The sequence below is a fragment of the Mesoplodon bidens genome (genome assembly GCF_964165515.1).
Source record: "Mesoplodon bidens genome assembly, chromosome: 16".
Taxonomy (NCBI): domain Eukaryota; kingdom Metazoa; phylum Chordata; class Mammalia; order Artiodactyla; family Ziphiidae; genus Mesoplodon; species Mesoplodon bidens.
The window spans coordinates 59,902,734-59,925,174 of NC_138173.1; the positions used below are offsets into that span (position 1 = coordinate 59,902,734).

The 22,441-nt window shown below is 38.6% G+C and overlaps 1 protein-coding gene across 3 annotated transcripts in view; it reads left to right on the forward strand.

The window, feature by feature from the left end:
- COL14A1 (collagen type XIV alpha 1 chain) overlaps positions 1-22,441 on the forward strand; it is a 232,589-nt gene that overhangs the window by 71,034 nt on the left and 139,114 nt on the right. For all 3 annotated transcript variants that reach the window (XM_081214278.1, XM_081214279.1, XM_081214277.1), the window contains exons 10-17: positions 3,379-3,530; positions 5,044-5,173; positions 6,650-6,795; positions 9,752-9,881; positions 13,163-13,302; positions 18,880-19,006; positions 20,429-20,568; positions 21,054-21,186. In XM_081214278.1, the coding sequence (XP_081070404.1) occupies positions 3,379-3,530; positions 5,044-5,173; positions 6,650-6,795; positions 9,752-9,881; positions 13,163-13,302; positions 18,880-19,006; positions 20,429-20,568; positions 21,054-21,186 (1,098 nt within the window). The remainder of the gene's footprint in view (positions 1-3,378; positions 3,531-5,043; positions 5,174-6,649; positions 6,796-9,751; positions 9,882-13,162; positions 13,303-18,879; positions 19,007-20,428; positions 20,569-21,053; positions 21,187-22,441) is intronic.

A 22,441-nucleotide genomic window follows, 5' to 3' on the forward strand; every position in this document is an offset into this window, starting at 1 on the left:
AATTTCTTCCTTTTAATTGGTATGCTTAGGCCATTTTTTTTTTTTTTTTTTTGGTATGTGGGCCTCTCACTGTTGTGACCTCTCCCATTGCAGAGCACAGGCTCCGGACGCACAGGCTCAATGGCCATGGCTCACGGGCCCAGCCGCTCCACGGCACGCGGGATCCTCCCGGACCGGGGCACGAACCCGCGTCCCCTGCATCGGCAGGCGGACTCCCAATGACTGTGCCACCAGGGAAGCCCAGGCCATTTTTATTTAATGTAATTATTGATATGTTTGAGGTTATACCTGCTTTTTAATTTTTATTTATTTATTTTTTCACTTTGTTCTCTCTGGTTTTCACATCTCTGTTTCCTTTACCATTTTTTCCCGTGGGTTACTTAAACATTTTTAGAACTACATTTTGATTTATTTAGAATGTTTTTGATGGAATCTCTTTGTATATCTCTTTTAGTGCTTGCTCTAGTTATTATATTATATATACATGACTTATCCCAGTCTGCTGATGTTGATATTTTACCAATTTGAGTGAAGTGATGAAACCTTACCTCCCTCAAGTCCCTTTACCATACCTGTGTGTAATACAATTGTCTTAAATATTTCCTCTCCAAAAATGTTGAACCACATCAGAAATTGTTATAATTCTTCAACCACAAAACATAATTTAGGAAACTTGAGAGGAGAAGTAAACTGTATTATATTTACCCATATTTTTATGCTTTCTGTCATTCTTTCTTCCTTTCTGCAGTCTCAGAAATCCTTCTTTTTGTTATTCTGTTTAAAGAACCTCCTTTAGGCCTTCTTTTGGGATAGGTCCATTCGTGAAAAATTCTTATTTAATTTTACTTTATCTGAGAATGATTTGATTTTCCCTTCATTCCTAAAAGATATTTTTTGCTAGATAGAGTTTTGGTTGACAGCTTTTTTCTTTGAATATTTGAAAAATGTTATGCCACTTTCTTCTGGGCTCCATGGTTTCTGATGAGAAATCTGCTGTCATTAAAAAATTTCCCCCTAAAAATAAGGTGTCATTTCTTTCTCATTCCTTTTACATTTTTTTCTTTGAGTTTAGTTTTAGGAAGTCTGACTATGGTATATTTTGGGGTGAGTTTCTGTTGGCCTATCTATTTGGGGTACACTCATTTTCTTGAATCTATAGTTTGCAACTTTTGTCAAATTTGAGAATTTTACAGGCCTTCTTTCTTCAAGTACTGACTTACCACCAGATCTACTGTGATACTACCCCAGAGGGAAAGAGGAGTGGTGCCTCAGTACTACCAGGTGGGGATGGAAGTCCCAGCTCTTCACGTGGTTTCCCCATATATCACAGATGGAAGTGAGGTGGAAGGATTTGTTACTTCTTGTCAGGAATGATTGTCTCTTTTCCCTATTTGGTATTTTCTCCTACCACCCTGGTTGCAGATAGGATGAGGGTAAATGTTGGGGCACTCTGTTACAGTCAGGAAAGGTAGACGTCTTGGCTCCCCACTTGACCTTTGCTGGTATGGTGGGGATGGGTCCACAGTTGGGGTTTTTTCCTGTGGCTTTTGTCTAGACTAGAGCAGTTATTGCCTAAAAGTTTTCTGTCTTGGCAGGCTGCTTCTCTCCTGGCCCTTTGGCTAGAGAGAGCAGGCTTCATTGGATTGTTTTTGTCTGTATTTGTTTGTGTTTCTAGGTGGCTGGATTCTTTAGAGCTATTTCTAGGATACATGAGGCAAAAGGAAACTCAGGGAACTCACCACTGTACCATTCCCTGGGTCCAACAGTCCCTTGCCCATCTACCTTCTTCTCTTTACTTTCCAGGGTCTTATTCTTGTCTTATACATAATTTTCAGAAATTTTGGTTGTACTTGAGGGGAAGAGTAGGGAAAAGCACATCTGCTCTATCTTCCTGGATGCTCAGCCATCGTGGAAATTTTTAACCCTTGTTCCTCATGATATCATTGGTCTACAGGTTACACCTGGTTAATAGGGATGTGATCTAAGAAGAAGGTAATATCCAGATCTTGCTTTAAGAGTTTCATTTTATTTCCTGCCTTTACTGTACCCAGGGTGTGGAATGATTCTGTTTGGCTACTTGTCCTTCTCTCTTCCATCATTCCTCTTTCCCTGGACTAGAACTCTTGGGACTAGGTTGGGCAGCCAAGTAGTAGCTTCCTGAATACATTTCTCTGAGGTGCTTGATGAGATGACTTTAGAACCCATTTTTACCCACAAAAAATTCTACATGTGGTTGCTGATAAAACATGTAATAAAGTACCTGGCCATAGTTAGTGTTCCATAACTATGTTTTTTCCCCCATTGTTATTGGCTACTAAAGTCCCTTTAAGTAAATGCCCCTAGCAGATAATAAATCCTAAAGTTCAAGGACCTTAAACTTTACATGTCCCAAATCTTTTACAGACTCATTGTTTTAACATGTATATAACACACACAAAGTGCTTACATGATGTTTAGCTTATAGTGGACATTCAGTATATATTAGTTGCTTTTTCTTCTCTTTTTACTTTTAAATATTGGCCTTTTGTTGAGGTCTTCAGTATAGAGGCGGTACCCCCTTTTGCATAAAAACACAGGCTCTTGTGTCAAGAAGCTTGGGTATCAATCTCATCTCTGATACTCACTAATACTGTGACTTGGGCAAGTTATTTCACATCATGCTGACTTGGTTTTCTCACCTACAACATGGGAACAATAATAGAAACTATTGAGAATTAAATGAGGTAATACTTCTAAAGAGCTCAGAAGAGTACCTTTAGATAGAAACTCAATTAATGTTGTGTTTTGTTTTTGTTTTTTTACTATTCTACAGCAAGAAATTTCCTTAGAGTCAAGGGCTATGTCTTATTTAAGGTTGTATCCTCAGAACCTAGCATAGTGATTGGTACCTAATAGACAAATGTTTCAATACACAAATGTTGTACAGGCATACCTTGTTTTGTTGTGCTTCGCTTTATTGCACTTTGCAGATATTGTGTTTTTTACAGACTGAGTTTGTGGCAACACTGTGTCGAGCAAGTCTATGGGTGCCATTTTTTTCAAAAGCATTATTTTTAAATTAAGGTATGTATATATATATATATTTTAGACATAATGCAATTGCACACTTAACAGACTACAGTATAAGGTAAACATAAATTTTATATGTATCGGGAAACCAAAAAAATTGTGTGACTTGCTTTATTGCAGAGGTCTGGAACTGAACCCACAATATCTCTGAGGTATGCCTATAATGAATTACTGAATTAATTTATCTAGAGATGAAAATCTTAGAGGCAGCATAAAATCAACAATCATTTCTGACTAGTGGAGTTTCCTAGGTTCATAAGAAATAACTATGGGAAAGAGGCTCATTGTATGTGTTTCTTTAAAATTTAGCCTCAGCCCTTGCCACCATTGGGCCACCTACAGAACTGATTACTTCTGAAGTCACTGCCAGGAGCTTTATGGTAAACTGGACTCATGCCCCAGGAAAAGTGGAAAAATACAGAGTCGTGTATTATCCTGCCAGGGGTGGAAAACCAGAAGAGGTAATAAGGAGACAGTATTTTCTAACCATTATTTTCATTCTTTCAATTCTTGTACGGTAGTGAAGACAAGAGAGAAATGTGTATATAAGGAGATTATTCTGTCACAGCATTTAAAATTATTTGGCTGAAATACGTTTCCATGTGTCTATGTTGCTCTTCTATCTCTCTAGGTTATGGTATTTACATCTTCTCCTCTTACCTCCATCAAGGAACCTTCAGAACTGGTCGTGTGTCCATTTCTAACACAACTTATTTTGACTTTACTTTTTTGTGATTTTAAAAATTAATGAGTTCTGAGGCAAAAGGAATCAGTCGTTAATTATCTGGCCAGAATCCCCTTTTGCTACTGATATTTTCTTTCTACTTTGGGAGTGGTCTGAACTTTCTGCCTTAAGGAAGTCTGTGTGTTCCAAATAATGTGGTCATATAGTCCTCCAGGGTTTGGGATTTCCTGGATGTTTGCGGAGATTCGTGCAAAAGAGAAGCCATAATAAAGCACCCGTGGCTGGCCTTTCTCATGGGTTGGCCATCACAGGAGAGAACATCTATTGCCAGATGATTGGATGGTTCCCATTTCATGTCTGATACAGGGAATATGTTAAAATGTGATGAAATCTCCCTTTTTTTGTTTTGAATTATTAATTACTTAATTAATTAAGGCTGCACTGGGTCTTTGTTGCTGCGCATGGGCTTTCTCTAGCTGCATTGAGTGGGGGCTACTCTTTGTTGTGGTGCGCGGTCTTCTCATTGCGGTGGCTTCTCTTGTTGCAGAGCACGGGCTCTAGGTGCGTGGGCTTCAGTAGTTGTGGTGCGTGGGCTTGGTAGTTGTGGCTTGCAGGCTCTACAGCATAAGGCTCAGTAGTTGTGGCACACGGGCTTAGTTGCTCTGCGGCATGTGGGATCTTCCTGGACCAGGGATCAAACCTGCGTCCCCTGCATTGGCAGGTGGATTCTTAACCACCACGAGGGAAGTCCCTCCCTCTCTTCTTTTGAAGTGCTAACCTTTTGTTGTTCTAACCTCTGATTGACCTCAGCATGTTTCACAGTTTTCTTCTGCATTATGGCAGGATTTATGTTTTTTGGGTTTTGTTTTTTTTAAGTGTTTGAGTAGATTCTAGAGGTTTAAATCATCTGGACTTAAAAAATCAGAGTGCTTCCAATAGCTCTATCTTTTTCATTACTAATAAACCTTTTAAATGCTTCCTAAAGCTCCATGGAAAAATATCACATGTCAACTGTTACTAAGTGGATGTGATTAGGATAACTATTAGCTTGGGAATGACACAGTTTCCATTAGATGTGAATTAGTAAGGGACTTTTGGACATATTCCTAAAAGGTGGGTCACTTCATGTGAGAATTCAAGGGGAATTGACTGCCACAGTGGAAAAGAGGATGTGGTGCAAATAAGAAAATATTTAATGAAAGGTCCTTGCTAGAGATATTTTTGCTTTTGGATTTCCAGTCTGCATGTAAGATATTCCATTTTCTCATTCCTCAAACTGTTTTCAACAGGTGGTGGTGGATGGAAGCATATCTTCCACGGTATTGAAAAACTTGATGTCTTTAACTGAATATCAGATAGCAGTCTTTGCAATATATGCTCATACTGCTAGTGAAGGCCTTCGGGGAACTGAAACCACACGTGTGTATTGAATTGTACCCACTTCTGATTCTGTATGACATTGCTCAGGTGGCTTAGTTGTGCTGTATGTAGTACTGGTCCATGCTATATTTGCAGTTTGCAGGTGCCATATATTGGGAGGGATATTATAAAACTCTGGTATGTTTAGGAGAGAGAAATCTTAGCGATGAAGGGTGCAAAATACATTTATTCATTTAATAAACAAATATTTAGTGAATTCTTATTATAAACTAAGCAGTGGGCTTGAATTTGTCATTAGAAGTAGAGAAGGAGCTCTGTAGCTCTCCTGCCTAGTAGAATATTAGGGAAAGTACATTACATCTGTTTTCTTTATGAGTATCACTGTAATTAAAACTTATGAATACTAGTCAGTCATTCCTTAACTGAGCAGGACCATGATCACACACACATATATACATGCACACATGTTCAGAGAATCCTGGGAAGAGATAATCTTAAGAAACTTGATCACCCACTCATTTAGTTATTTCAAACATTAATTGAGTTCCTATTACATGCCAGGTAGTATATAAAGTTGATCTAAAAACTCTGCCTCTGATAGACCAATAACAAGGTGCCAGGCTTTATGATAATCACACTCCCCATCCAACACATTATTGGATTTATCCCTGAAAGCAATTTGTAAGGCAGGTATTAATACTCCTGCTTTGCAGAAATATGTTTAGCAGCAATCCCTGCTCTTAAGAAAGTTTTAGACTAGCAAAGGAAAAAATGCAACTCAAGGATATACAAACAAATTAGTGCAACAAATCAGTGCAGTGAAGTACTACGGGCACGCCAATAGAAGTATGATAGGGAACTGCACCTGTAAGCAAAGTCCTGAACTTGACATTGTGGTTGGGAGTGCAAGCAGGACCTGGAATTATATTTGAAAACAACATTTCATAGTTTTTATTGACATTGTTTAAGCCAGGAACTTGCAATTTATTCTTAATCCCTTTTTCCCTACCTCTCCAATATGGCAAATCCTATTTCTTGATTATTGTATTGTTCTCAAACCCTATTGTTACCGACAGTCATGTCTCCTTACTGTCTCTGATTGAATGTGTTGATGAGTATCTAGTTATTCATGTATTTGTTCATCCAGCCCCCCATTCTGTCATTTATTAAGTGAACCAACAACTATCTTTAATGGCTGCTGCAGGTCAGACACTATGCTTGGTAATGGGTATAAAACAATGGTCAGAAGAGTCTCCCTACTCTTGACTGGCTCCCAGACAGATGTGCCTATCACTGTAATGAGATATAAGAAGCTAAAAGGTGTCATTCCTGCTCTTAAACATTCATTGTGTTTACCTTCCCCAAAGGGGCTTATATGGCCATGTGAACAGATTCAAGGACAAAAAATACCTGAAAAATATGTTTAGCTTTAGACCCTAACATATAGATAGATACCTTGAAATAAGCAAGCACACTGATAAATGGCTGACCATTAAAAACAAACTCCTCTTGCAGTTGCTTTACCTATAGCTTCCAACCTTGAACTGTACGATGTGACTGAGAACAGCCTGAGGGCGAGATGGAACCCAGTGGCTGGAGCGTCAGGGTACCTGATCCTTTACGCTCCTCTCACGGAAGGCCTGGCTGGGGATGAAAAAGAGGTAATGCATGCTGCCTACCAGAGTCCTAGAATTTTTGACTTCCTTAACATAGTTTGGTTTGTTTTTACTACAAAAATGTATAAAATTTATAAAAGTCACATTAGCAAAAGAAAAAAATCACTTGTAATCCCACCACCTAGAGGTAGCCATTGTTAACATTTAGTTAAGAGTCTTTTCCAGTGCATTTTAAACACAACCAATGGGAATGGTTTTGTAGTTTTCCTTGTAGTTTTTCTTTTGCTTACTGTGAATATCTTTCCGTACCATTCAATAATATTTTATATAGTCATTTAAACAACTTTATAATATTCCATTGTTGTTTTGTACCAGGTCATGTTTAATTAATCTCATGCTATTGGACATTTGCATAATTTGCTATATAGGGGAATTCCCTGGCAGTCCAGTGGTTAGGACTCACACTTTCACTGCCAGGGCCCGGTCGGGGAACTAAGATCTTGCAAGCTGAATAGGGGCTCGGCCAAAAAAAAGAGATAATTTGCTATATAAATATACTTTGGGGACCATTCTTAACATATAACTTTGTATGGTTATCTGATTATTTCCTTAGGATAAATTCCTAGAAGTGAAGTTTCTTTTTCAAAGAGTATGCAAATTATTAAGGCTTATACTAGGTATTACCACCTTACTCTAGAGAAATTTTATACAATTTATATTACTCTATGCAGTTCACAAATGACTGTGATGACCCTATGTACACTGACTTTGAAAAATTTGTTTTACTAATTTGAGAGGTAGATAAATGTATCTCATGGATGTGGATTTTTTTGCATTTTTTTCCATTTTAAATGATGAATCTTTGACTTTCAAATCACTTATTTTTGTCCTTTTTAATTTATAGTTAAAAATTACTACAATATGGATATTCAAGGAATAAAGCAGAGATGTCTGTGACCGTTGGGAGTGTTGACCAGGCAGGTGGAGTGGATATGAGAGGGAGTATAGCACTCAACCCTTTAACATTATCTAAAACCTGCCTCTTTTGACAAGAATCTTTAGGGCCAATAATATGGTGATTCTAGTGTCAAGAACAGAATATTGGTGACATGTGTTCTTTTATTACCAAGAATTAGACAGTTTTTGCCCACTTGGATTTAATGTCGATCTGAATTATTTTGGTGGAAGGGAAACTTTAAAATGATGCTAAAAAGACACTAAGCTTCACCAGGAAAGAGAAAAATAAAAAAGACAGGAATACCAGTTCACACCCAATAGATTAGCAGACTTTTTAAAGTCTAATTATGCTACATATTAGTGAGCATGTGGGGAGACAGAAATATTCGTGTAAACTGGTGTGTCAATTGGTACAGCTGCCTTGGAGAATAATTTGAAATATTTCATCAAGTTAAAGATATATACAAATTTTTAGGTATATATCGTAGAGAAACATACTTCAAGGACTTTTCAATGCAGACACTTGGTCAGAACAAAATATTGCAAACAACTTCCATGTTCATCAACAGAGTGGAAAATAATGGCATATTTATACAAAAGAATCGCATAAGGGAATTAAATAATATGAACTCTGTCCCTGTGTTTCAACATGGCTAAATCTTGAAACCTAACATTGCCAGGGAAAAAACTGGCAATAAAATATTAATAAAATAATAAATTTAGTAAACTGTAATAATAAATAATAAACTGTAATAAAAATATTACACTGAATGGTCCATTTATGCACATTGTTAAACATACTGAACCATATATTACTTACAGATATATTTGTATGTATGCAGAAGTAAAAAAATGTATCAATGAGATACACTTCAACATTAGAGTAGAGGTGGTAAGAAATAGTTTGTTTTATTTGACTATATAGTGCTTTTTAAAATAAGATCTGATGTGCATGTGACAAAATGTTGATATTTATTAAATTTGGGCAGTGGGTGCATCAGGGAATATTACGTTGTTTTCTCTACCTTTATATTATATACACTGAGATATTTCAAAATTAAACATTTTAATTTGACCATACCCCTGACAGTTGTATGACAGGGGACAGTCTATGGAGATATTTTTTCTCCTTCCAAAACAAAAATAAAACCATTCCTGTCACACAGTTGTCACACAGTTGTCACACACTGATAATGTTGGCTAGTTTGACTGACCCCCAGGGTCAGAAAAATCATCCCCAAATCAAGAAGCAAATTGCCGATTTGGGCATCAAGGTGGGTTGATCTCTTTGGACTCCTGGAAGGGACTTGCAATCCAAGTGGACAAGCCCCTCTGTTGAATGGGGCAACACTGGTCTTTCTCCGTAGGGTTTGCAGCAAAAACTGGGCATCCAGTCAGAGGACTGGTGAGAATTAGCCAAGAGGTGAAAGATGCCCACTTGGCATCCCACTCTCAGCATGCTGCCTGGAACTTACTCTCTTCGTAGAGAACATTTCTGATTCATCTCCACCCACGCTCTTCTGGGAACCAAATATTTGACACTGTTATTCTGGCTGCAGCACCACTGGTCCAGATGTAAAGAGTTATCCTAGGGCTTCCCTGGTGGCGCAGTGGTTGAGAGTCCGCCTGCCGATGCAGGGGACACGGGTTCGTGCCCGGGTCTGGGAAGATCCCACATGCCGCGGAGCGGCTGGGCCCATGAGCCATGGCCGCTGAGCCTGCACGTCTGGAGCCTGTGCTCCGCAACAGGAGAGGCCACAACAGTGAGAGGCCCACACACCGCAAAAAAAAAAAAAAAAAAAAAAAAAAGTTATCCTAAAAGAGCACACACGGTACATTCAGTTTTATATGGTCTCATAGCTTCTGGTTCTAATATAAAATAACATGAGACAATGAAAAAAATTATGGCTTTAAACCTGTTTGACGAAGGGTTTGTGAGGAGGCAGAGTCTTATTACATAAAGTCTCACCTGTATTCAGCTGTGCTCTGATCAGCATGAATAATACACATTGGCAAACGACCTGATAACGTGTGTTCTTTTCAGATGAAAATTGGAGAGACCCACACAGATATTGAGCTGAGTGCGTTGTTGCCCAATACGGAATACACAGTCACAGTTTATGCTATGTTTGGAGAAGAGGCCAGCGACCCTGTTACAGGACAAGAAACAACATGTGAGTGGTTCAGTCACTCAGATGAAATGCTGTAATAAAAGCCCAAACAAATATGGGGATTCTGAATTAGAAATACTGGTTTAGGTTGAAACCTCGTAAGAGCTGATTGTAACGTAAGAAAATGTCTAATTTATTTAGGGGAAGGAAGTGTATTTCTTCTCGTCTTGTTGTTATTGAGTCACATGGATTCTAGAATTGAACTGTGGCATCCTCTAGATGATGCCACCAGTGTCCTTGTCTAAATCCAAATGCTAGAGCAGAATATGGGGGGAAAATCTGGGCTTTGGAATCAGAGCAGCCAAGATGTGAATCCCAGCTAAAGTTATATTTTGGGTGGGTGACAATGGGGAAGGGATGGAGCATTATTGAGCCTGTGAAAGGAGGAACAATAAGCTTATAGCGTGTGGTTGATAGAAGATTAAATACAGTAATACGGATGAAAGTTATTAACACAGAGTTACTCAGTATTTTTTTTACTCCCACTCATACCAAAATTGACACTTTTTTTCTGAAAATCTTTGATGTCCTCCTGATCTCAGACTATTATTATTATAATTAGTTTTTTAAAATGGAGTAAAAATTGTATTGGCAAGGCTAATTTGGGCAAATGTAGGGAGTTCATAATATTTTTAAGAGTTGTAATTATCTATTTGAAAATATGATATAGAGAAAATGCTACCCTGCCAAAGTAACAATGTTTTGTCACCTACGATTAAAAATAGGGGTCTATTCTTTGTGTTTTGAATAAGAAAGGGCAAGGAGATGGGGTCTCTCACATCACTCTGAGCCTGGAAGGAGGTGAATAGCATGATTTCTACTATGCTTTTGTCTTGAAGATGCTACTTGAGAAACATACAAAGAAATTTAACAATAAGGACATTTTCTCCCACATCCATTCTTTGATAGTCAAGGCTATGTTGTCTTGCTCTTCAGAGGAAGACCGGTGTAACGAAAGCAACAAAACTGGGAGAGCCCTAGAAAGAAGGAGAAGAGAAATAAGTCAGAAAGCATCTAATATATACTTAAGTCAATTTTGGGACTCTGTAGATTTGGAAGGAAAACTTTTCCCAACCATCCATCTCTCTTTTTCCCTCAGAATACTCATTTGTTTATTCAGGCTTCCCCCACGCTTTGAAAGTAGTGTTCCCATGAAATCTTTCGCAAGTCGAATGACATAAAGCAAAGAAGCAATTAATTTTAGGACACATCTTGCTAATGGATGCACAAAATAAATCAAGACAAAGCACAGATGCTCACAGACAGAGCTCAAAGCTGTGGCGGCTTGATGCTGAGATGCTGAGTGTAGTTTCCAGGGAAAGGAGCTTGGCGGGGCGGCTCTTGCTGCCTGGGGTGCAGGCTGTCTCCATAATGGTTTGCTGCAAAGCAAAGCCTGAATGCTATTTTTGTTTTTGCCTTTTTTTATAAAAGCAAAAATCCTCTTTAGATTTCTTTCAGTCAGTGAAACCTTCAGTTAGGTACTAATGTTGGTCCTTTGCAAGAGCAAAGTGGCCTAAATTGAACTTTCAAAAAGCAGATACTTGTAATTTTAAAAAGTGTCCGTGACGCTTTCCCATTAGTAGTTGATTTTTTAAAAAGTCCTAAAAATGATATCCCGGCTACCTGTTCCTGAGACTGATACTTTTATGCACTGAGGAAACTAGACATTGTTCCACTATACTGCCAAGAGTAACTGAACTCCAGAAAAATTTAGAGCTAAGTATGCATAGCACTTAAAGTAATTACATTGCTTTTCTCTCTCCTACACTTACTTTCTAGCCCTTTAAGTATAGAGAGTCACCAAGTCCTATAGGTTCTTTATTACCATATAATCGGTACATATTGAATTAATGAAAGGGTTAGCTTTTGGGGTGAGGAAACATCATGCTTATGGCTACAGCTGACAATTGTCATGATTTATCTCCTAGGTTGTTATTCTGCTGGTTCTATCAGCACAGGCTCTCAAATCAATTGATCAATTGCCTGGGTTAAATTCAAACTGCTCTTCTGCTTCTAGTAACTGTGACCTTGGCCAAGTTACCTCAGTTTCATGATCTGTATAATGGGGCTAATTGTAACTCTCTCCTTGCTGTCTAAAGTAAGGATTTAATGAGATAATGTGTTACATCTCAGGCTCATAGAAAGCCTGCAGTCAATCTTAACAACTGTTTTTTACTGTAAACCTGTAAAAGCTCATGAAGCCCTCAAAGATTATTGACAAATTTTATCTGTTGACTCAGAAAGGGGTCCTTCAAAAAGTGCAAAAAGCTTTGGAATTGGTAGTCAGGAATCTGCAGAAATATTAACACCTCTCTAACTACTTTTAAAGCCACAGCAAAGTGTTTATTTCTGTCTTGTCTCACAAAGCCAGCGGGATGTATCCAGGGCAAGACTCCTACTCGTTGATTCAAGAAATATTTATTGAGAACTTGCAATACTGGGGATAAAGAGGGGAACAAAATTAAACCAAATTCTGCAATCCCCTGAGATTATAGTATATTCAAAGAGAGAGACAAGAGACCAATAAATGTGCAATAAAAAAAAAAATGAATCCGGGAAGGGAGTTAGGTAGTATTGAGGTAGAAGTATTATCTTACATAAGGTGATCATGGAAAGCTTCATTGAGAAGGGGACACATGTCCAGAGACCTGAATCTTAGATGACTCCAAGGTTTTTGGCCTGAGCAATGGGAGGCATGGAGTTTTCATTTGTTCAGAGAAAGAGACTGACAGAGAAGACTGGGAGAGGTGGCAGGAGTCAGTGGTTTGGGTTTGGACATGTTAAGGTGGAAATGCCTAATAGATACTCACGTGGAGATGGCAGATGGGAAGCCATTTCACGTATGGGAAACTGTGGATCGGAGAAGTAGAGTGACTTTGCCAGGATCCGATGATAGTTGAATGCAATAGCTAAGATCGAATTTCAGGTGTCCTGGTTTTTGATCCATTATGTTTTTTATTTGTATCAGCCTATAATAATAGCTTTGACTAGAAAAGAAAGGCACAGAAGATTTACCTAAACCTCATTTATTTCTAAGAATGTGTAATCGGTTGCTACTATTCATTCTCTACAAGGAAAACTTTTTTTCTTTGTTGATGTGTTAATGTTCTTTGTTATCAGTTATTATCTGGGTGAAATTTTTCATATGTAAGTAGTTCAGAAGTCAGAGGTGCTGTGTTTTGGGGGTGTTTTTTACATGTATGTTATTTAAAATTCCGTTTACTGCAAAGTGCCCTTTACTGCACTGAATTCCAGAAAAATTTTATTTTTCGTTTATTGCAAAGTGCCCTTAAGTCCACCCAGAAACCTGAGAATCTCCAGTGTTGGCTCTAACAGTGCTCGGTTAGCCTGGGACCCAACTTCAAGAAAGATCAGTGGTTATCGGATTGTATATAACAACGCCGATGGGACTGAAATCAATGAGGTAAGCTGTGGAACAGGATATGCATTTTTCCAGTGGTTGGGTCTTAGTTTTTTATGGCTATGTAACCGATCATCCCAAAACACAGTGGCTCAAAGCAATACTAATTATTTATTTTCTCTTGCTGTTTTCTGTGGGTCAGGAATTGGAGTTGGGTGTGTAGTTCTGGCTTGGAGTCACTCTTGAGACTGTAGCCAGGTAGTGGCTGGAGCTGATGTCATCACAGCAGCTTCCATGTTCATGTCTGGTACCTGGTCTGGAAAGACTGGACCAGCTGGGAGTTGGAGCGGCTCTCTGTATCTCTAAGTAGATTCTTCACGTGATCCCTTCAGCATGACAGCTTTAGGAGAGCTGGACTTTTTACCTGCTGGCTCAGGAGTCCCCAGACATGTATCCAGAGAGACAGAGAGAGTGCTGGGTGAAAGCTGTGTCACCTTTTGTTACCTAGCATCAAAAGTCACAGAAATATCACCTCCACCACACTCCATAGGTAAGAGATACCACAAGTCCCTGCATGGATTCAAGATGGGGAGAACAGTGCCAACCTATGGTGGGAGGCAAGTGGGATGGGAGATAGATATTGACACAGCCATCTTTGGAAAATACAGTCTGCCCCAGCAAATAGGGATAAGGAAGTATGTATCTTCACACAAGTAGTAAACTGGAAATATCAGTGTTTTTCAGGTTATCCCTCTGCTTTTTAGTAAACTGGCATCTGAAAGACCCTAGTTCAATGAGCTTACCTTGAAAACTGAATCATTCAGGTTTTGTGTAGGAAGGTATTTTCAAATAACAGAACTTATTGAAATCCATGAAGATACAGTATTTTGCACTCAGTGACGAATACTCTTCAGAAATTCTCTCCTTGGAAATATATTTTAGCAGGCTAGATAGCAAAGTTATTTTTTTTTCCTTATCTTGGTCCAAGAAGCTAAGACAACACGGGAAATATGTTGGATTACATGATTTCTATTTTCTGACCAAATAAAGCAAATATTTTCATATGCAGAGACAAACTTTTTCCTACAAGTAAATCCAAGCAATATTTTGTGGAATGTGCCATCATACGGGACCCTAGGTAATGAATGGACTATAACTGCACATTTGCTAACAGTACAGAAATACTGTTCAACATCTTTCATTAAATCTTCAAAAATCCTGAGGGCAAATAATTCTGACGAAGCTGGAATCTTTAGACTAGCTGCTTTGCTTTTGAAGATGAGATCCTGGAGTAGAAAAAGAAGGAAGTCAAAAGCACCGAGCTATCGGTGTCTCTTTGTTATCACCGATAAATAAACTACTTTCCCAAGGGTTGCAAATTCAGCTGTGTCAGAAGGTTATGCAGATAATGTAAATGAGTGCAGAAATTGTCGCACCTGCAAAGAAATACAGTCTCACCTGTTTTTCTTGAAATATGAAGCTACCTTAGGTTATATTTCATATTCCCATTTTGGGGACATGCATCTAGAAGAAATTCTCTACTGAAAGACAACAATAAATGCCAACGGACAATGGGTTACAGTGACATGGATGCTGGGTGTGGTGGGGACTACCCTGCCGGGGAGTTTGTATACATTCATCCAAGAAGCAGCTGGTGTCAGCTCCTGAAGACGGTTGCTGCACAGAAATCTAGCCGGGGGCTGCCAGGTCTTGTTCCCCTTGACTATGTGACCAAGGATTTTTATTTCTATGTGAAACTTGCCAATTTAAAAATGTTGACTCATTGAACAATTAAAATAACAGGGCTTCCCTGGTGGTGCAGCGGTTGAGAGTCCGCCTGCCAATGCAGGGGACACAGGATCGTGCCCTGGTCCGGGAAGATCCCACATGCTGCGGAGTGGCTGGGCCCGTGAGCCATGGCCGCTGAGCCTGCGTGTCCGGAGCCTGTGCTCCGCAACAGGAGAGGCCACAACAGTGAGAGGCCCGAGTACGGCAAAAAAAAAAAAAAAAAAAAAATTCCTATTTCTCTGCTTCACTTCCTCCCATCTTCCCTCCTTCACTTCTTCTTCCTCCTCTGTGTCTTTTCTGCATGACCCCTCTCCCTAACTTTTGGAGTCCAAACAAAAAAATAAAACAGAGCACTTAAACAAACGCTGCTGCTACTGATGATGGTGATGGTGATGATTATGATGATGGTGATGGTGATGATGATGATGGTGGTGATGATGATAGTGATGATGGTGATGATGGTGATGGTGATGATGTGGTGGTGATGATGGTGATGAGGATGATGGTGGTGATGATGATGGTGATGATGGTGATGATGGTGATGGTGACGATGGTGATGATGGTGATGATGATGGTGATGGTGATGATGATGATGGTGGTGATGATAGTGATGATGATGGTGACGATGGTGATGATGGTGATGGTGATGATGATGATGGTGGTGATGATGATGATGGTGGTGATAATGATTATGGTAATGATGATGATTATGTATGATGATGATGGTGATGGTGATGAGGATGATGGTGATGATGATGATGGTGATGGTGATGATGGTGGTGATAATGATGATGGAGGTAATGTTGATGGTGATGATGATGATGGTGATGATGATGATGATGATGGCAGCTAACACACATTGAGTGCTAATCCTGAGACAGCCTCTGAGGTTTTTACAGAGAGCACCTTGTGCAAATTTTATAGAAAAAAATGTTGCCAAAGCCTGACCTGTCAAACTGCAGAAAGAAGTCATCTCAGATAGCATGTACTGTGAAAAGATTTGGGGAAATGTGCAAACATGATGGAGAACTAAAGTGCTGCCATTTGAGTTTTATAAATGAAAGGCCACAGTTTTTAGACTCTGAGAGACAAGTCCAGTCCCCTACAGCAGTGACTCAACAACAGAGCCCAGAGCAGAGCCCAAGTCCCTCATTCCTCATCAAGGATTCTCTTCATCCATCCTAGAATAGGCTGAAGTGAATTTTTTGTTAGGTAGTTCGAAAATTTTTTCTCAAAAATCGTTGCATAACAATGAATCATAGTCATTTCTTACCATTTTCCCAAATTCTTTTCTTACATCTTAAAAGTACTACCAATAAAATGAGTTCCAGAACTTCATCTAAAACATAATATGATAACAAGTAAAAATAAATGATACCTAGAAGTTTTCATTTGATGAAATAAAATGATCAATAATTAATGCATAAAATATGGTCTGTTCAGCATCAAATAAAATGTCTTTAATAAACTAGATCTATTCAACAGATCTATATATATGTATCTGTTGAAAAAAATATATATATATTCAATATATAATGTTCAAAATACATATGCTTTTACATATATATATGTGTGTATATATGTGTGTATGTATATGTATATATACATATATATATATGTATATATACACACTTATATATAAGTATACCAAGGCCTAACTATTCATTCCAGTTAATAGTTTTATGTCTCCAGGAAAGTTGGTTAAGGTCTTTGGGCCTCAGGTTCCTCATTTGTAAAACAGTCATTATAAATACCTAGTGTTTGATGGGGGATAAGGAGGCTAAATAAAACAATGAATGTAAGGTCCTTGGCACATTATAAGTGCTCAGTAAATCTTAGCCATTACGATTCAAAACAACAGAAAGCAATAGGAAATATAGTTTAGAAGGACATCTTGAACTCATGTTACGTATTTGTCTTTTCTGTGAGTTTAAATAATGGAGCCATACTGTAAATAGTATTTACACACATAATTTAGAGGGTGAAACACTTGTGTTTAAGTTTTAGGAACTAGCTGGCTTTCCTTTGGTCAAGTTCCTTAACTTTTCGGAGTCTCATTTTTCCCATCTTCCACTTAGGAGTAATAATAAGCTACCTTACAATGTTGTGGTAAGGATGTAAGTACAACTAATGCATGTAAAGCATGAGATAATACCCAGACCAGAGTAAACATTAAATGCTAAGAATTAACCATAATATTATCAGGCCTAGATTCAGAAGAAGATAATATATATTTTCAATTAACTATTGCTATGTAACCAACACCCTGGCTTAAAATAACAACCCATGATTATGTAACTTGGGCAGGCTCAGCAGGGTCAGCTTGTCTCTGCTCTATGTGGTTTCAGCTAAGGTGACTCTTACATTCATCTGGGAACTTGACTGGGCTGAAACTTCCAAGATGACTTCAATCCATGTCTGGGGTGGCTGAAAAGGCTGGGGTTGGCTGGCCCTCTCTAGCAGAGTGGCTCAGAGTTCCAGAAACGTGAAAAGGGAAACTCCTTCCCCCAGGGCTGGCAATCTTTTTTTTGACCTGAGGTCAATTCCTTCAAGATGTCTATGGTTTCTGGATTAACTCTTTGCTCAGATGAGCCCCCCGCCAACCTTTTTTTTTAATCTCTTGTAAAATGGATCTTTTGTGCTTCCGTCTCAGTTTTCATTTATGTATTCTATTCACTCAAAAAATATATATAATTCAACATACAGTAGCAAAGAAACTAAACAAGGTCCTGACCTCAAGGGGCTTACACTCTATGCAGGAAATAATAAACATCTTCTACTAGGAAATAAAATAATTTCAGGCTGGGATGGGTGCTAGGGAGAAAACAAACAAGAACAATGTTACAGAATCACCCTACTGAGATACGTAGAAAAATGAACACCCCCATGAGGAGGTGAAATATAAGCACAGTCCTGACAGATGGTGAAGCCCTAATTTTGAAAAGAGCCAAGGAAATAGAGTTTCAGACAGAATGAATTGCATGTGCAAAGTCCCTGAGGTGGGAAAGACATGGAAAGAAAGTTAGTGTGTCTGACCAGGGATTTCTCTTTTTATGTGAAACTTACCAATTAAAAAATGTTGACTGGGCTTCCCTGGTGGCGCAGTGGTTGGGAGTCCGCCTGCCGATGCAGGGGACACGGGTTCGTGCCCCAGTCCGGGAGGATCCCACATGCCGCGGAGTGGCTGTGCTTGTGAGCCATGGCCGCTGAGCCTGCGCGTCCGGAGCCTGTGCTCTGCAACGGGAGAGGCCACAGCAGTGAGAGGCCCGCGTACCGAAAAAAAAAAAAAATATTGACTCTGGGAGGGAGATGCAAGAGGGAGGAGATATGGGAATATATGTATATGTATAGCTGATTCACTTTGTTATAAAGCAGAAACTAACACACCATTGTAAAGCAATGATACTCCAATAAAGATGTTAAGAAAAAAATGTTGACTCATTGAAGAACCAAAATAACAGCAACTGTGCTCACCTTCTCCTGCATGGTTGCTCATCTATTTAACCCCTACAGAAGTTATTGTGCATGACTGGCTACTCCTAGCAAATCCGGCTATAAACATTACATTTATTTGTATTAGCATTGCAAATTTTATGTACTTCACTTTCTATATCTTTAATGAATGGAAATAATATTGGTTGCAACTATGTCATGAGAATTAACTGATGGGTATTCTATTTAAGGTTGTAAGGTTAGAAATGTGAATATCTAAATGGTTTTATAATTTAGTATCTCTTTTGCAGTACTTACAGCTCTGCTGCCAGCCAAGTGAACTGCAGACAATAAAATGGCTTCTGTTTCCTATATTTAGAGAGTATCTGATATAGCTATTATGACTTCTTTCTTTTTCAGGTTGAAGTTGATCCTATTACTACATTCCCTCTGAAGGGCTTGACACCCCTCACCGAGTATACTGTTGCCATTTTCTCCATCTATGATGAAGGACAGTCGGAGCCTCTGACTGGAATTTTTACCACAGGTAAGCCTTATTATGGTTTGAAAAGTTTCCAAGAGTAACTGTATGGAAACCAGAAGCTGGAGCAGCTTCTTCAATTGTGATTTTGAAGAGATTGTATTTTAATATTTGTTTACTTTATAGTATTATTACCCAATGAACAACTAGGTGAATAGAATGCCTACTGGCTAATTATTTTCTTTCAAAGCAAGGGAAAGAGGGACAGGACCATCTAAGTTCAAAGGTCTCAGTTAAATAAAAGTGTGCATTGTTCTCTTCCTGATCTCACACTGTTTCTTTTGTTCTATTGACATAAAATTTTCACATTTCTTCCATTGATATATGTGTATATTAAGTTGAACTTCCAAAATTACAGCTCTCCAACAGTTTTTGACCTACAAAAAATGATGGTTTCATACCATTTAACCTAATACATCAATCTATAGCCAATAATTATTTTCGTGCAGCTTGCAATATTAATACAACAATATGGGATATTTTAAATACTAAAATAAAAAATAAAGCATGAATGCATTATTTTTCTTTTCTATATATACCCTGTAGTCAATAAATATAACTTCTTTTTGCCTCCTGGTGGAAAAATTCTATTGTTCGCTTTCTGGACCTATCATGAATTGCACTTGGAAACAAATTTAGTGCTGTATTGAGATGAGAAGGTAATCTGGAGAGAGAAGAGAAATAAGCTGGAGTGAGAAATAATGTTCACAGAAAAAAGTTCAGTAATTTTGCAAAATCTCACAAGGGCTAACTGTAGTTGGAATTCTCATGGTATCCTGTCAAAGAGTTTTAAAATCTCTGATTTCATATAATAAAAATCATTGACTGACAATTCATTTTGGGTGTAATTAGATGTTATGGTCTCTTTGTACATCCCAGAAGTGTGTAAGCAGTGAAATAATGGATATCTGATAAATTATACTTCACTTCTGATGGCAGCCACATGTACAAGATTAAAAGGATGAACGTTCTTCTCTAGGATTTAACTTCTTACTAGAGAGTGATTTAGGCACGAAAGTGAATAAAGCTAAAAGTGACATTTCTCAGGCCTCTAGGGCATCATTTTGTTAATTTCTTCAGAATACTTGGAAAATAGTATCTTTGTAAAGTAATGAATATAGCAGTCTTATTTTTTATAGTTAATGAAAAGGGCCAAATAGAGAATCTAAGAGTTCTGGAAATTCCTGGAAAACTGTAAAAATTTGCTGTGTCCCTGGTCTTCCTAACTTATACTGTGGGTAAATGCTGGAAACAGAAACATAAGCCCACACTGGACTAATTGGCGCTGCTTTCCCTGCTTTCATGTACTTTCCTAAAACAAGAGATTCGCCAGAGAGTCCTCTCTACCTGTGGCCCTGGGGAGCTGCTTGAGTTATGGTTTTCTTACCTTCTCAGTTCCCTAACAAAATCTCCCTCCTTGGCTTACAGAGGACGTTCCAGCCCAGCAATACTTGGAAATTGATGAGGTGACAACAGATAGTTTTAGAGTGACCTGGCATCCCCTCTCAGTTGATGAAGGGCAACACAAGTTGATGTGGATTCCAGTCTACGGTGGGAAGACTGAAGAAGTGAGTTGTCTGAGACTGAAAATTAATCCAGGGCATTTTATCTGGAAGTGAATGCTCACTGCTGCATTTGAGTTGGTCTTTGTTTTAAGACAGATTGAGAATCCCAAGAGTAATTAATATTTTCCATGACCTGGAGTTTTACAAATGTCAAATCATATGACTTTTGTAAAATTAAAATGCATTTTTGCTAGGGCTTTTATTATATATGTTATGTATTTCCAGATTCTTTGATAGTCATAAATGACATTTTTAAAAACTTCAAAAAAGGCCCCTTTTGCAATATTAATCATTTTTTGCTGAGAGATTTGAAAAGAAAAAAGTCTCTGGTTTGACTTTAAAATTGAATTCAATGGCCCTGGAGTTGTTTATGCTTAGTCACTTATTGCTTACACTCGGGATAACATCTTTCCATTTTATTATTTTTTCTTAACTTTTTCCTATGTTATTCAAGTAAACCCAGTTACTAAGCACCAAATACTTTTCAGGTTGTCCTACAAGAAGACCAAGACTCATATGTTATTGAAGGCCTGGAACCTGGCACTGAATATGAAGTTTCCCTGTTGGCTGTACTGGATGGTGGAAGTGAGACTGAGGTAGTGACTGCCGTTGGGACCACACGTAAGTCTTGGTCAAGCCAAGATGGAGTTCACAAGCTCCGACCATTTATTCTGACACACTCTTCATGCCACCAGGTTCCCTGCACATCAACCTTATTCCTGGCTACAGAGGTTTTGTCCCTAGAACTCTTCATACATCTTTACCTTTAATGAAAGCAATATGTGGAGCATCTTATTAGACTCCTAGTCTATCATCACCTAAAGGCAGGGACCATACCTCTCTTGTTCACCATTATGTCCCCAACACTTAGCACAGTTCTTGGCATATTTTAACTGTGCAATGAATATTTGTTGAATGGAGGAATGGATGGATGGATGGATGGATGGACGGATGGATAAATGGATGGATGAAATAAGTTATAAATGAACAAACAAATAAATGTAGGGCAAAAATGTCCAAGAGTTTCTGGAATTTCCCAAGTAGATCTTGGTTCCAAGAATCCACAAAATTCACTTGCTGATTCTTTTGTCCCTTCATTTTTTAAATATGAGGTATTAACCACATATTAAATTGTCTTTGATTGGGTTCCCTGGAACCAGATTCTGAAGTAGAAAATTGCATCCAGAAGGTTTATTGAAGAGTGTAGTTGGGAGATACATCTGTAAGGAAATAGGACTTAGGGAGAAGCTAAAACAGAGCCCTCAGCTAATTCTATTAGAAATTCTGGACCTGGTATGACCCTTCTGAGTGGTCCCAAGTTGAGTCAAAGGGGCTGGGCCTTTCTATCCCTGCATCCCCAGTGATTGGAGGCCGGCCATCCCCTGACAAGAGTCTGCAACCCCAGGCAAGGCAATTCCCAGAGCTCTGAGCCATTAGCAGCCTGTACTCCAGAAGCTGCTGGATGAGTATGTTGATGAAGAGGGCATCTAGGCAGCTCCACACAGCAGCTCCATCCACTGGTTGCCCAGGGTGGATACAAGAAGTAGCAGATGCACTTCTTATTGTCTTCCTTGCTGGTCCTATTTGGCAGCCCCTTTACAACTTGATCTATAACACTGTTTAATGTCCTTTCCTCACCATGGTTATGCCCCATTTCAAAGTAACTGGGAGGTTTCACAATTTTATAGATGTAATTCAAATGTTTATATGAAGGCTGGTATCTGCGATTAGAAACTAACTTCTTTGGGTTTGTTTCCTTATCTGTGGAATAGATACAATGTCTGCCTTACAACTCACTTCTCTCTTGCAACCATGGTCAAGGTTGTTGTGAGAAACAAGTGACATAATATAGGTGAACTTTTCTTTGAAAACTATA